A 14,402-nucleotide genomic window follows, 5' to 3' on the forward strand; every position below is an offset into this window, starting at 1 on the left:
CAGATTTGCGTGTTACACAAAACTAGTTGTATCATCGATGCAGCAAAAGGTCAACATTGTTTCCAGCAAAATTTACCTTCGGTTTCAAGAAAAAATATGTCCGGTTATAGCACTGTTGGGAGAACAGTTTGAGATGCATGGGGAGGTAAGGCGAATGGAAAAGAGTGACAAGACGAGACGAAGAATAAGCCAAGAAAAAAAGAAAATGCGCGCGGAAAGATAAACTTCAGGCCTATCGAATGCATGTGCCAGTCTATTCCCCGCGTGACAGAGGAATCGAGTGAGGGGCGGCCGGCCGAGTGCTCGGTAGGCCGTCCGTAGGATAACGTTTCTCTATACAGAAATTTCAGCTGCGGAGACACAAAATATTTGAAGACAGTGGACAAATATAGGTTGCTCTTGCTTCCTTATTCCAACACAAGATACAAACATAGACTCTTGAGTTAACACCCGACACGTACGGTCGACTAAAAACAAGCCATGACCAAGAAATCTAACAAAATGGAGGGAATTTTTTTTGTGATTTTTTTTATGGCAAATGAGGTGGTAGAAAGCAGCTGCAGGCTCCCAGTAGAAGTGATAGATCACTCTACTTGGTGTACTCCATTGCCCAGAAGTTCGCAAAGATGTAGCTGGCCTTGACGCCTGTAAACCCTGCAGCCTTGGCTAGCTTCTCGAAGTCCCTGAGGTTCCTTTCCTTGCCGCCGGGGCTGTACGCCAGCAAGCTGGCGTCCACACAGATTAACCCCTGCGCGTTGTTTGTCGCGTCCGGGTTCACTGGCAGGATACATTCCACGTTGATCACCTTACCATGCGCGGGCAGTGCGTCGTAGCAGTTCTTGAGGAGTACCGCACACTCGTCGTCGCTGAAGCAGGGGAGAATCCATTTCATGAGGATGGCGTCTCCGGACGGCACCATCTCAAACATGTCGCCGCCGACGTGTTCGACGCCGGGGTAGGGCTGCGCGTCGGAGATTACGTGGGGAAGGTCGAAGTTGATCCCCTTTATGCTCGGGTACTTCTTGGTGATGGCGTGGATGACGGCGCCCACGCCACCCGCGAGATCCACAAGGGTGTCGATGCCGTCGAAACCAGTATACAATTCGAGAAGCTTCTTGGTGATGATGACCGAATGGTCCTTCATGGCCTCGTTAAAGAGGTGATTGAAGTGATCATCTGTGCCAGCGTAGTCAAACCACGACGCTCCGAATGCCTTGGTGAATGCACTGCCACCCTCAAGGACCGCGTCCTTCATGTGACACCTGCAAATTAATGAATTAACTTCATAAGATATCGCTTCTGATTTATATATGGTAGTTCGACAAGAAAGTATGATTTACATGCATGAAAAACAAATCACTAGAAACTTGTCTTTAAACTGAATATTACTCCCTCCGTTTCTAAATATCCATACTCTAAAACATGTCTATATAAATCCGTATGTAGTTCATAATAAAACTGTAAAAAGACTTATACTTAGAAACGGAGAAAGTAAATTAAATGGATGTTTTTTGTGGCGGAAAACTACTCCGGCTTTACATACTGTGCGTACTGATAAGCGAAAGTAGCTCTCACCAGGCCTCCATGAAGAGCTTGTTCTGGGCAAGGAGGCAGAAGGGCGCCATGGAGACACCGTCCTCGTTGGGAGTGAGCCACTTGCACACCGGCTCAGCGCCATACCTGCGGGACAGGCTCCCGTCTGCGCACTCATCCACTAGGCACGAAACGACCTTGTATGTTGCCAGTACCCGCAGCAACCGATCCACCATGGACGCCGCGTCCGGGTTGGACTCCGCTTTGGACGGAAGCTTGGCCGCTACCTCTTCCGGCGTCAACGTCTTCCCACCGGCGCCCACCAGGGTCTCCAGCAGGCCCAGCTCGATGCAAGTGCGAAGCGTCATCGGCAGGACAGCCGACGAAGCCAGCTGCAGCGCGAACATCAACGCCTCCTCGTTGGCCATGACGCCGGCTGGCTAGCTAGCGTCTGCTGTTGGTAAGCGTTACTGCAAACCTTTGTGGTGAGAGGACGGCTAACTAACACTTGATGATGTTTGACGCTTTGAGTTGGAACGGGGTACTACTTATAGGAGCTTCCGTGGTCCCTCATCACTTCCGGCGGCAAGTGGGGGTGATGTCCAGTCACAGTCGGGATCCTGTTTCTCAACGATGGGTCCAAGTGGGGTTGTTCGAGGGGGCATCCAACGATGGGTCCGATCATGAGATCGGAGGATCTGGCGGTAACACTACTGAGACAAAAAAGACTAATAGTACCATTTGTTTTATCCATATCAGTAGAGCTGCCAGTAGCGTTACGTTAGAATTAAATGGACTTGGTCCATGTACATCTATGCGATGTCTAAAATCCTGGTGGGCTTATTCGACCACAGAAAACATAAGCATGTTAGCTATCCTGAGCTCCCTAAGCAATGTAGATTACTTACTCTCTACTTTACGCGATGATGCAGCGAGCGAAACATGGGTTGGGGGGACGGATAGGTGCCCATCCATGTATGCTACCACGGGCAGCAGGCAACACATAAAGGCATGTACAATATCCTATTTATCTATAATACATTAAGACACATAACCACGAGCAAACATGTTCATATGTGGGGCATATACCCGATCTATAGTATTACTGTAGAGTCTAAATTTTTATAAGTACATTATTACTGTAGAGCCTTAATTTTCATAAATATTTCATACAAAACATAAGGATAATTTACTCAATATTTATTAATGTCCGGAGCACAAAATTGAGAGCATAGTAAATGCATTTTACTACTAAAATTTTATTTAGACTAGTCATAGTGAAGAGTAACATATACTAGTAACATACAAATTTCTTTCATAGTGGACAATAAGACAAGTGTTGTGTCATGCAAAAATTTATTTATTAGATTATAGACTCATATTCTTGGAATATGTCATGTTACAGTAACTAACTAACTTACTCAACTTACCACTCTCATCATTAAGTCATTGCAACATAAGTAAATTTGCTAAGTTGAACTGTATGTTACTCTTGAAGTTACTTTCACTATGGGCTGTCTTACTATTTTATGGCAACTGTAATAATATCAAGAACCTGATCTCGGACAAAAAATTACAACTACAACTATTTGATGAAATTCTATCATTGGTACCTAAAAAATAAAGATATTCTAAGAAACATCTTGTATATTTAATTGGATTTTCTCTTTTACTAGCAAAAGGGCCCATGCGTTGCAACGGGAGAAAGAAATACCACACGACACACGTTCTTAATTTATAAAAAATGTCTATAATTTGAGAATTTATAGTTACGATACAAATAAAGATGGTCTTATCCTAAAAAATGCAGTTCAAAATTTCACGGGTCTTCTATTTTAACACGGCTTGCATGTAGATTTAATACGTACAAAGAATCAGTCAAGTGACTTTCAGTTTCATCTTAATCCTGATTTTGTTGACGTGTTCATCCCCAACCCGAATGAGTACCGGTATGAAAGAAAGACGAAACTTATTTATTAAGATTGCACCCTAGATAGTATTTTTATTAAACGTTTAACAGATAAAATGATATCATATTTAAATTCTACATATTTTTCTAATCAAATTCCATGTATAATATGTTAAATTTGGAGTTACGGTTTAAAAGATATGAGTATTTAAAAAAAATATTTAATATATATCACGAGTTTAATGTCATAAACAGTAAGAGCTTTTCTGTAAAATCACCTCCGTGGGTTTTCCGACGGAAGGGATAGCATCTTTATTATTATTATTAGGTAAAGATTAGTTGTCCAGGAGAAGTTTCCTGGAATTCAAAAAAGTTTTTAACTTTTGATAGCCTATAATGAGTTGTGATACCAGGCACATATTACCGAGTTATCATCAGGACCTTATACCATTCTCCCTCCAATCTTGTATACAGGGGCCAAGAGCTACTCTAATTGGACATGTTAATTCCTTCAGATAAAAGTCATTTTAGGGAATTCTATATAATTTGGGAGAAGTTTTCCTGTGAAGTTTTATTCCCAGTGTCCATAAACATCTTTCCCAAAAAACTGTTTTATTTCTATTTCCCATTAAAATAGCCATCGACTCGCAAGTCAGTTTTATGGGCGACATTGCCCGTCACCATTTCCATGTGAGCTAGATGACCATGACATACCCCTGAGGATAATGCTAGAGAATTTGACATAAATTAAGAAAATATGCTAGCATCCATGCGATGTATAAAATCCTAGTGGGCTGGTTCCACCACTGAAAACATAATATGTTAGCTATCCTGAGCTCCCTAAGCAATGTAGAATACTTATTGTACACTTTACAATGCTTTTCACTGTCATATACATTCAAACAACATATACTAGATACCTATATCTGGAGATCACAGGTCTACTATTCACAATTAAATGCCCCCACATTTTGCTGGACTACCATGCTACTTGGTGTTACAAACACATTATTATGGTCGTGTCCGACATAGATGCATGGTTCAGGAATATCACTATCAATTTTTATGTAGTCCCACATGCTCCAACGTCAGCAAGCATACCAAATGCAAATGAACCACAGAGAACTGGGTATTTAATTGTACAAGAAGCAGGTACCAATGTACTAGTAAGGAGCAAAACAGTGCACTGCACTGACAAATCGTGTGGATCTGCGAACAAGCACGTGAAGATATTTATTTAAAACGAGCCACGCTATCACACGCGATGATGCGGTGAGGGAACCATGCGCTGCGGCGCAGCGCTGTCCCGATCGGGATGGATAGATGCCCACCCATATGTGTGCTATCATCGGCAGCAGGCACACACATAAAGGCATGGACAGTACCAAATTTATTTATCATACAACAAGACACAGAACCACGTGTATACCCGATCTATAGTATCAAGTGGCAGATCAATGCGCTTAAAAAAAGTGGCATATCAATAAGTACATTATTACTGTACATTCTAAATTTTCATAAATATTTCATACGAAACATAAAACTAATTTACCCAATATTTATTAATAACCGGAGCACAAAATTGAGAGCCTAGTAAATGCATTTTATCATTAAAATTTTGTTTAGACTAGTAATAGTGGAGAGTAACATGTACTAGTAACATACACATTACATTGAGAGTCCATAGTAACAAAAGTGTGGTGTCATGCAAAATATTATTTATTAGGTTATAGACTCATATTCAGTTGGGATATGTGATGTTACCATAACTAGTTAACTTACTCAAGTTACCTCTCTCCTCATTAACTCATTGCCACATAAGTAAATTTGCTAACTTGAACTGTATGTTACTCTTGAAGTTACTCCCACTATGGGCAGTCTTACTATTTGATGGCAACCACTATAATATCTAGAATTTGATCTCCGACAAATAATTACAAATTCAGCTATTTCATGAAATTCAATCATTGGTACCTAGAAAATAATGATATTCTAAGAAACAACATGTATATTTAATTGGATTTCCTCATTTATTAATTGTCCAGGAGAAGTTCCCTGGAATTCAAAAAATGTGCTAACTTTCGACACCCTATAATGAGTTGTAATGCTAGACACATACTAAGGAATTATCAACAGGACCTTATACCATTCTCCCTCCAATCGTGTATACAGGGGCCAAGAGCAACTCCAATTGGTCCTGTTATTTCCATCCCGTAGAAGTTTTTTAGGGAATTCTATATAATTTGGGAGAATTTTTTCATTTACTTTTTTTTCCAGTTTCCATAAACATATTTTCCGTGGAGAGAATTAGGGATGAAAACGGAGCGGAAACGGACGGAACTGAGTGCTATCACATTTGTTTTCATATTGTTTTGCAGAAGTGAAAACGAATACAGAAATCCCAAAAATGAATACGGAAACAAATACTACCGGAAACAAACACGGAGCGGATACAAAGCCGATACAGAAATAGAAGTGAGCGTTGACCGGAACTTTAAAACCCCTGGAATCATAGAGTAATACAAACAACAACAAAACATATTGTATTGCTAACATGTGTACAAAATAATTTCATTATGTTAGCAACATATCCTAGTATTGTATTAGTACATGACAATTGTGTATATGGTCTAGCTGAGTACATATATGGTAGTATAAGTTGGGCCTCAAATGATCCATTATGCTCACTGTGTCATTGTGTGTTATTTGATGGTTGGGCAACAAAGCAGTCGTAGGCCTATAGTAAAAATGGAAAATTCCATATTCACGGAAACCGAAAGTTCCATTTCCACCTACGTTCCACCGGAAAACACTCTTCCTTTTTTGTTTCCGTTTTCGCATTAAAAATTCCATTTCCATTTCCGTTTTGCAAATTTTCATTTCCACTTTCATATGTCCTCTTCGTTTTCATTTTTTCTCCGGAAAAACGGAAAGTTTCCAATCCATTTTCATCCCTAGAGAGAATACATCTACACCGATCAAACTAATCAATACATACGTGTATTTAATTCTATAAGAATCTATCATTGTACTAAGAAACAAAACAGTGCACCGACAAATCGTATGGATCCGCAGACAAGCATGTAAAGATATTTATTTAAAACGAGCCACGCTATCGCACGCGATGATACGGCGAGGGAAACATGTGCCGGGCCACCATCCATGTGTGCTATTACGGGCAGCAGGCAAACACATAAAGCATGTACAGTTTTCAATTTATTCATGGTACAACAAGACACAGAACCACGTGCAGGCATATACCCGATCTATAGTATCAAGTGGCGGATCAATGAGACTAAAAAATTTGGCAGATCAATAAGTACATTATTACTGTATATTCTAAATTTTCATAAATATTTCATATAAAACATAAAGCTAATTTACCCAATATTTACTAATGACCGGAAGACAAATTTGAGAGCCTAGTAAATGCATTTCACAACTAAATTTTGTTTAGACTAGTCATACTCTAGAGTAACATATACTAGTAACATACACATTACCTTGAGAGTCGATAGTAACAAAAGTGTGGTTGTCGATGAATACTCACAACATATGCCATAGGTAGGCTAAAGTCGGTGAGAATCAAAGAGATAAAGGAGGGCGCTGGGAACGAGGTTGGTACAAGCATGGAACGCACGATGTATCCAGATTCAGGGCTCTCCGTAGAGATAAGACCCCTAGTCCTGCCGGAGTGTTTGATGTATGGATGGATTACAATGTTGCTCGTGGAGCTGTGTTGGGAGGAGGAAGAGGGGAGCAGCCGGCTCGTCTCTGCCTCTCTCTATGTGGTTGGTGGGTGTGAAGTGTTGTTCGACCGTCCTCCTGCATGGAGGGTGACCGGGGGGTTTGATGTTTCAAAAAGATACCCGGCAACGGTGCCAGGAATGCTTCTGATGTCCGTTATGCTGCTGCACAAAAGACCTTCGAGTGGCGCCAGAAATGGGCACGTTGACGACACCAGGAATAATCCTTCTGCGTTGGTGTTCCCTCGAAGCATAGAGGATGATGTAGCACAGCGGAGGTAAGTATTTTCCTTAGTTTGAGAACCGAGGTATCAATCCAGCGGAGGAGTATCTCAAGATCCTGCACAAACACAAAAGCTTGCACCCAACGCTATGAAGGGGTTGTCAATCCCTTATAGATTGTTTGCCAAGTGAGAACTGAAAGCAACAAAGTAAAAAAGCAAAGTAAAAGCGGAGATGTAAACAATGAATGTGAATAGACCCGGGGGCCGTAGTGCTTACTAGTGGCTTCTCTCATGAAAGCAAGTAGACGGTGCGTGAACAAATTACTGTCGAGCAATTGATAGAACTGTGCAGAGTCGTGACGATATCTATGCAATGATTATTTCTATAGGCATCACGTCCGAAACAAGTAGACCGATACTTTCTGCATCTACTACTTTTACTCCACACGTCGACCGCTATCCAGCATGCATCTAGTGTATTAAGTCCGTAAGGATAGAGTAACGCCTTAAGCAAGATGACATGATGTAGAGGGATAATCTCAAACCAATGATAAAAACCCCATCTTTTTACCCTTGATGGCAACTTCTTGATGTGTGCCTTGCTGCCCCTACTTTCATTGGGAAAGGTCACCACATGGCAGAACCCAAAACCAAGCACTTCTCCCATTGCAAGAATCATAGATCTAGTTGGCCAAACAAAACCCAAGACTCGGAGAGACTTACAAGGATATCACATCATGCATATAAGAAATCAGCAAAGACTCAAATATATATCATAGATAATTTGATCACAAGTCCACGATTCATCGGATCTCGACAAACACACCGCCAAAGAAGATTACATCGGATAGATCTCCATGAAGATCATGGAGAACTTTGTATTGAAGATCCAAGAGAGAGAAGAAGCCATCTAGCTACTAACTACGGACCCGTAGGTCTGAAGTGAACTACTCACGAGTCATTGGAGGGGCGATGATGATGATGAAGAAGCCCTCCAACTCCAAAGTCCCCTCCAGCAGGGCGCCGGGAAGGGTCTCCAGATGAGATCTCGCGGAAACGGAAGCTTGCTGTGGCGGAAAAGTATTTTCGAGGCTTCCCTGATTTTTTGCGGAATATTTGGGAATTTATAGGCCAAAAACCTAGGTCAGGGGGCGCCCAGGGAGGCCACAAGCCTGCCCACCGCCGCCTCCCCCCTGTGGCGAAGTGGGGGCTTGTGGGCTCCCTGGAGCCCACCTGGCTTGGCCCAAAAGCCCCCTGGATTTCTTCCGTTCGAGAAAAAATCATTTCGGGGTTTTTCTTCCGTTTGGACTCCGTTCCAAAATCAAATCTTAAAAGAGTCAAAAAAACGGAAAAAACAGGAACTGGCACTCGGCAATGAATTAATAAGTTAGTCCCAAAAAGATATAAAAAGGTACATAAAACATACAAAGAAGGCAAGATAACAGCATGAATTCATCAAAAATTATAGATACGTTTGAGATGTATCAAGCATCCCCAAGCTTAACTCCCACTCGTCCTCGAGTTGGGAAGTGATAAGAATGAATTTTTGATGCTTTCATGCTACCTAGCATAAGTGTCCTTTGTAATTCCTCTTATGTGACGTGAATGTTCAGATCCATTAGATTCAACACAATAGTTTGCTATTGACGTGGAAACAATAATAATTCAAGCAAACTAGCAAAGTAATCATGAACTTTCAAAATAACAAGGCCAAAACAAAGTTATCCCTACAAAAGCATATAGTTTGGCTATGCTCTATCACCACTGCACAATGAATTTAAATCATGCACAACCCCGGTATTGGCCAAGTAATTGTTTCACACCTTTACTTTCTCAAACATTTTCAACTCTCACGCAATACATGAGCGTGAGCCATGGTTATAGCACTATAGATGGTGTGGAATGTGGTGGAGGTTGCAAGACAAAAAAGGAGAAGAAAGTCACATTAATTAGGCATATCAATGAGCTGTGGAGATGCTCATCAAGACCCAGTCCTGCCGGAGTGTTTGATGTATATGGATGGATTACAATGTTGCACCTGGAGGTGTGTTGGGAGGAGGAAGAGGGGAGCAGTCGGCTCGTCTCTACCTCTTTCTATGTGGTTGGTGGGTGTGAAGTGTTGTGCGATCGTCCTCCTGCATGGAGGGTAACCGGGGGGTTTTATAGAGAAACCCGCCGGCCTACAATATGGATAAAGGATACAAGAGTGGGACCCGGCTGGTAGCCTCGCCGGCTGACCAGGGGCCCACGAGAATCTTGTCTTGTCGCTTGAGGGGCCCGACAATTGTGGAGCAATTTGATAAGATCCGGAGGCGGTGCGTGTGGAGGAAGAAGACTGCAGATGGGTTTAAGAGCAATCCCCTAGTAGCCCGGGAATCAGTTTGCCGCCCCAAAGAAAATGGGGGCCTGGGGGTCTTGAATCTCAAGCTGCAGAACGATGCCATGCTCTTGAATATGCTACACAAATTCTACAACCGAAGAGAAATACCATTGGTATGACTAATCTGGAATACACACTATAGTGATGCAATACCCCATGCACGAGATCGGTGTGGCTCTTTTTGGTGGCGCGAGCTGACTAAACTTATGCCGGTGTTCCGAGGAATAACACGGGTCAAGATTAACAATGGGCTCTCGTCGCTCTTTTGGAAGGATGACTGGAACAATGTCGTCTATGCAGAAAAGTTCCCCCGTGCTTTCTCTTTCGCTAGCTCTGAGGATGTTTCGGTTCAGACCTTCCTGCGAACAAGCTCGTTGCAGGAAGTTTTCTCGCTGCCGCTGTCGGAACAAGCGCATGAGGAGCTCAAGATGATGCAACAGGAAATTAGAAGTGTTCAACTAAACCCTAGAGGAGATGACTGGGTGTGTGCCTGGGGAGCTGACACTTTTACGACGGCGGCGTACCGTCGGATCTACTTCGGAGGAGCCACGGTCCCTGCGGCGTTTAATTGGCTGTGGAAAACGAAATGTGTCCCCGAGATTAAGGTATTCGAGTGGTTCTTGTTGATGGACAGACTTAATACGAGGAATATGCTCAAATGAAGGCACTGCAATATCGGGTCTACTTTGGATTGCATGCTATGTGATCAACGGGTGGAGGAAACCCTTGAACACCTCTTCTTCGAATGTCACTTTAGCCAACGTTGTTGGGATATGCTAAACATCAAATGGGCGGATCGACGACATAGGCTGGAGATACTGCAACATCAGAGGACGGCGCACCCGCGAAGCATGTTCATGGAGGTTTTCCTAGTGGCGGCCTGGAGTCTATGGAAAGAACGAAATAAAAAGTGCTTTGAACGTGTAACCCCCTCTTTGGGAGCTTGGCGACGTAGATTCATTACAGACTTCTCCAACCTTAGATATCGTGTGCCTACTAGCAAGGTGCAGATCATAGATAACATTGTTGCAACCCTAGCTGACGCCACCTAATATGTAACTCTTCCCTCCCCACCCCCCCCCCCCCACACCACCCACACCACACCCCCACTAGTTGAAAACAGGGCTACCGTTCGGCCCTGGCCAGCCCATTAGTCCCGGTTCTTCAAGAACCGGGACCAATGGAGGGTATTAGACCCGGTTCGTGAGCCTAGGGGGCCGGTCGGGGCCTCGTGGGCATTGGTCCCGGTTCGTGTGGAACCATTTGTCCCGGTTCGAGCCACGAACCGGGACCAATGGTCCTTGCTACTGGCCCACAACCAGTGACTTTAGTCCCGGTTCATGCCACGAACAGGGACAAATAACTTGCCTATATATACCCACCACCGCGGCAGAGCACTCCATAGTGCTCTGTTTTTGTCAAGCCGGCGAGGGGAGGGTATTTGGGTGCTCTAGTTCACCTCCAATGCACATGAGGTGTTCGATGAAATGCCCGAGCCACATTAGTTAAGCTTTCTCCTCTCGAAACTCGACCTCCGAGCTTCATTTTCAACGAGATTTGTCTAGATTTAGCGGTCCGTCACGCCCCGTCCCCGCCCCGTCTTCACCGCCGTCGATCGCCCGCGCCGATCTCGTCGTCGGCACCACCGTGGTGAGCCTCTTTTTCTTATCTTCTTTCTGAAAGCAAAAAATTCGGACTTCAGATAGATACTTGTCTAATTTACTTACTTCTATTATTCCTTTTTATTATATAGTGCGATGGTTTTGGTATCCGCCCCCATCGGCCCTCGTCCTGTCTATGATTCAGATGTGGTATATATTATCTTTTCATAACTATTTGGTTCATTTATTGTTTATGACAATTATGCCGACCAATGTGACATAGATTTTATTTATCTAGGAGGTTGTTGAACCGGAAATTCCAACCGACCCTATTGTCGATAGGTTAAATTTATTTGAAGAAGAAAAAAATTACTTGAAGGAAAAAATAAGAAAAATTTAGGAGGAGAAGATGATATTGGAGTTGCATGTTGCGGATGTCGTAGATGATCACAAGATCAAGATGGATGCAATGCGGTTGAAGATTAAAAAGATTAGAAAATATGCCATTCATACCGAGGCTTGGTATCATTATGCAGTTGGATCAGTTGTTACCTTGGTTGCGGTTATGATCGCATTTGTTTTTGCATTGAAATGTTTTACATAATTTCAATGTATGGTTTAATTAGATGCTCTTGAGAGCTATATGTTGTTCAATGAGAACTATGTATGTACTTTGGTTTTAATGCTCTCGAGAACTATGTATGTACTTTGGTTTCAGAGTTCATTTCAAATGCTTTTCAACTTCATGGTCTTACAGCTTTGAATGGTGCATTTTGAACACCGAAAACAAGGGAGTTCAAATAAGTTCAAAAAAATTGAAATCCCTTTGTAACAGAAGAGTTTTCATATGAAACCCTAATACTTCGTAAGAGATTGTCCGTTTTGTACACGAAGTGCATCCATTTTTTACCGTAAGCCTCTCTACTTTCTTGCACATTCTATGTGGGTGAAATGATGATACCATGCCAACTTGGAACCTTTTCAGAGTTCATTTCAAATGCTTTTCAATTTCATGATCTTATAGCTCAAAATAATCAGTAAATGCATGAAAAATAACAAATAAAGTCAGAAAGGGTTGTAAATTGATGATGTGTCTTTGAATGGTGTATTTTAAACACAGAAAAACAAGGGGGTTCAAATAAGTTCAAAAAAATTGAAATCCCTTTGTAACAGACGAGTTTCCGTATAAAACCCTGATACTCCGAAGGAGATCGTCTGTTTTGTACACGAAGTGCATCCAGTTTTTGCCGTAAGCCTCTCTACTTTCTTGCACATGCTATGTGGGTGAAATGATGATACCATTCCAACTTGGAACCTTTTCAGAGTTCATTTCAAATGCTTTTCAATTTCATGGTCTTATAGCTCAAAATAATCAGTAAATGCATTAAAAATAACAAATGAAGTCAGAAAGGGTTGTAAATTTATGATGTGGCTTTGAATGGTGAATTTTGAACACAGAAAAACAAGGGGGTTCAAATAAGTTCAACAAAAATAAAATCCCTTTGTAACAGAAGAGTTTCCGTATGAAACCGTGATACTTCGAAGAAGATTGTCTGTTTTGTACACGAAGTGCGTCCAGTTTTTGCCGTAAGCCTCTATACTTTCTTGCACATGCTATGTGGGTGAGATGATGATACCATGCCAACTTGGAACCTTTTCAGAGTTCATTTCAAATGCTTTTCAATTTCATGGTCTTATAGCTCAAAATAATCAGTAAATGCATAAAAAATAACAAATGAAGTCAGAAAGGGTTGTAAATTGATGATGTGGCTTTGAATGGTGCATTTTGAACACACAAAAATAAGGGGGTTCAAATAGGTTCAACAAAAATGAATTCCCTTTGTAAGAGACGAGTTTCCGTATGAAACCGTGATACTTCGAAGGAGATTGTCTGTTTTGTACACGAAGTGCATCCAGTTTTTGCCGTAATCCTCTCTACTTTCTTGCACATGCTATGTGGGTAAAATGATGATACCATGCCAACTTCGAACCTTGTCAGAGTTCATTTCAAATGTTTTTCAATTTCATGGTCTTATAGCTCAAAATAATCAGTAAATGCATGAAAAATAATAAATGAAGTCACAAACGATATAAAACAAAATAAATAAGTAATTTGAAACAAAATAATATAAACTTTAATAAAATAGATAAGTAGAAAAAAAACTTTAATAACATAAGTAAAATATTTGAAATTAAAATTATCAAAGTATTTTTTGTTCAAAATATTATAAGCAACTTCTAGTATTATTGAAACTAAAATTATATAAAATTCATGCAACTAAAATGATCAAAGTATTTTCTGTTTAAAATCATTAAAAGCAAAAAGAATTTTCTTAAAGAACTTTTTTTGTTAGAAACTTTAATAATAAAAAGAATTATCAAAAAATAAAATTTAATAAGTAATTATAAACAAAATAAAATAAAATAAATAAGTATTTTGTTGTAAGTAGAAACAAAACAAAGTAAATAAAGCAAAAAAGAAAATAAAAAAACTGGGAAAAAATATAAATTTGCCATCAACTGGGCCACCACGGCCTGAATACGACTAGAAACCCATCCATGGGCCAGGATTCATGCACGCACTAGGCCCAGAAGGCCCATCAGGCAAAGCAGTAGCAAGTAGGCCCGTAAGTCTACAGTGGAGAGGGGCTCGAGAGGGGTGCGGCAGTGGGGGTTTATAAACCACTGCGCGCCCCTCTCAACTAGCGAGGTGGGACTAAACTTTGGGCGCGACCCGGGCAGCACACGGGCCTTTGGTCCCGGTTCGCGGCACCAACCGGGACTAAAGGGGGTGCATTGGTACCGGTTCGTGGCACCAACAGGGACCAAAGGCCGCCGCTTCCGCACTTTGGGGTTGCTGAAAAGTGACTTTTAGTCCGGTTGGTGCCACCAACCGGGACCAAAGGCCGCCGCTTCCCGCCCTATGGGCTGCTGACAAGTGACCTTTGGTCCCGGTTGGTGGCACCAACCGGTACTAAAGGGGGCATTGGTACCGGTTGGTGGCACCAA

At 41.8% G+C, this 14,402-nt stretch overlaps 1 protein-coding gene across 1 annotated transcript; it reads right to left on the reverse strand.

The window, feature by feature from the left end:
- Positions 1 to 368: 368 nt before the first annotated feature.
- LOC123404414 (flavone O-methyltransferase 1-like) lies at positions 369 to 2,065 on the reverse strand. The gene is made up of 2 exons (XM_045098372.1): positions 1,576 to 2,065; positions 369 to 1,262 (listed from the first exon to the last, which is right to left on the reverse strand). The coding sequence occupies exons 1-2, from the start codon at positions 1,959 to 1,961 to the stop codon at positions 590 to 592; spliced, it is 1,059 nt and encodes a 352-aa protein (XP_044954307.1). The 5' UTR covers positions 1,962 to 2,065; the 3' UTR covers positions 369 to 589.
- Positions 2,066 to 14,402: the final 12,337 nt, after the last annotated feature.

This window comes from Hordeum vulgare, chromosome 1H (genome assembly GCF_904849725.1).
Source record: "Hordeum vulgare subsp. vulgare chromosome 1H, MorexV3_pseudomolecules_assembly, whole genome shotgun sequence".
Taxonomy (NCBI): domain Eukaryota; kingdom Viridiplantae; phylum Streptophyta; class Magnoliopsida; order Poales; family Poaceae; genus Hordeum; species Hordeum vulgare.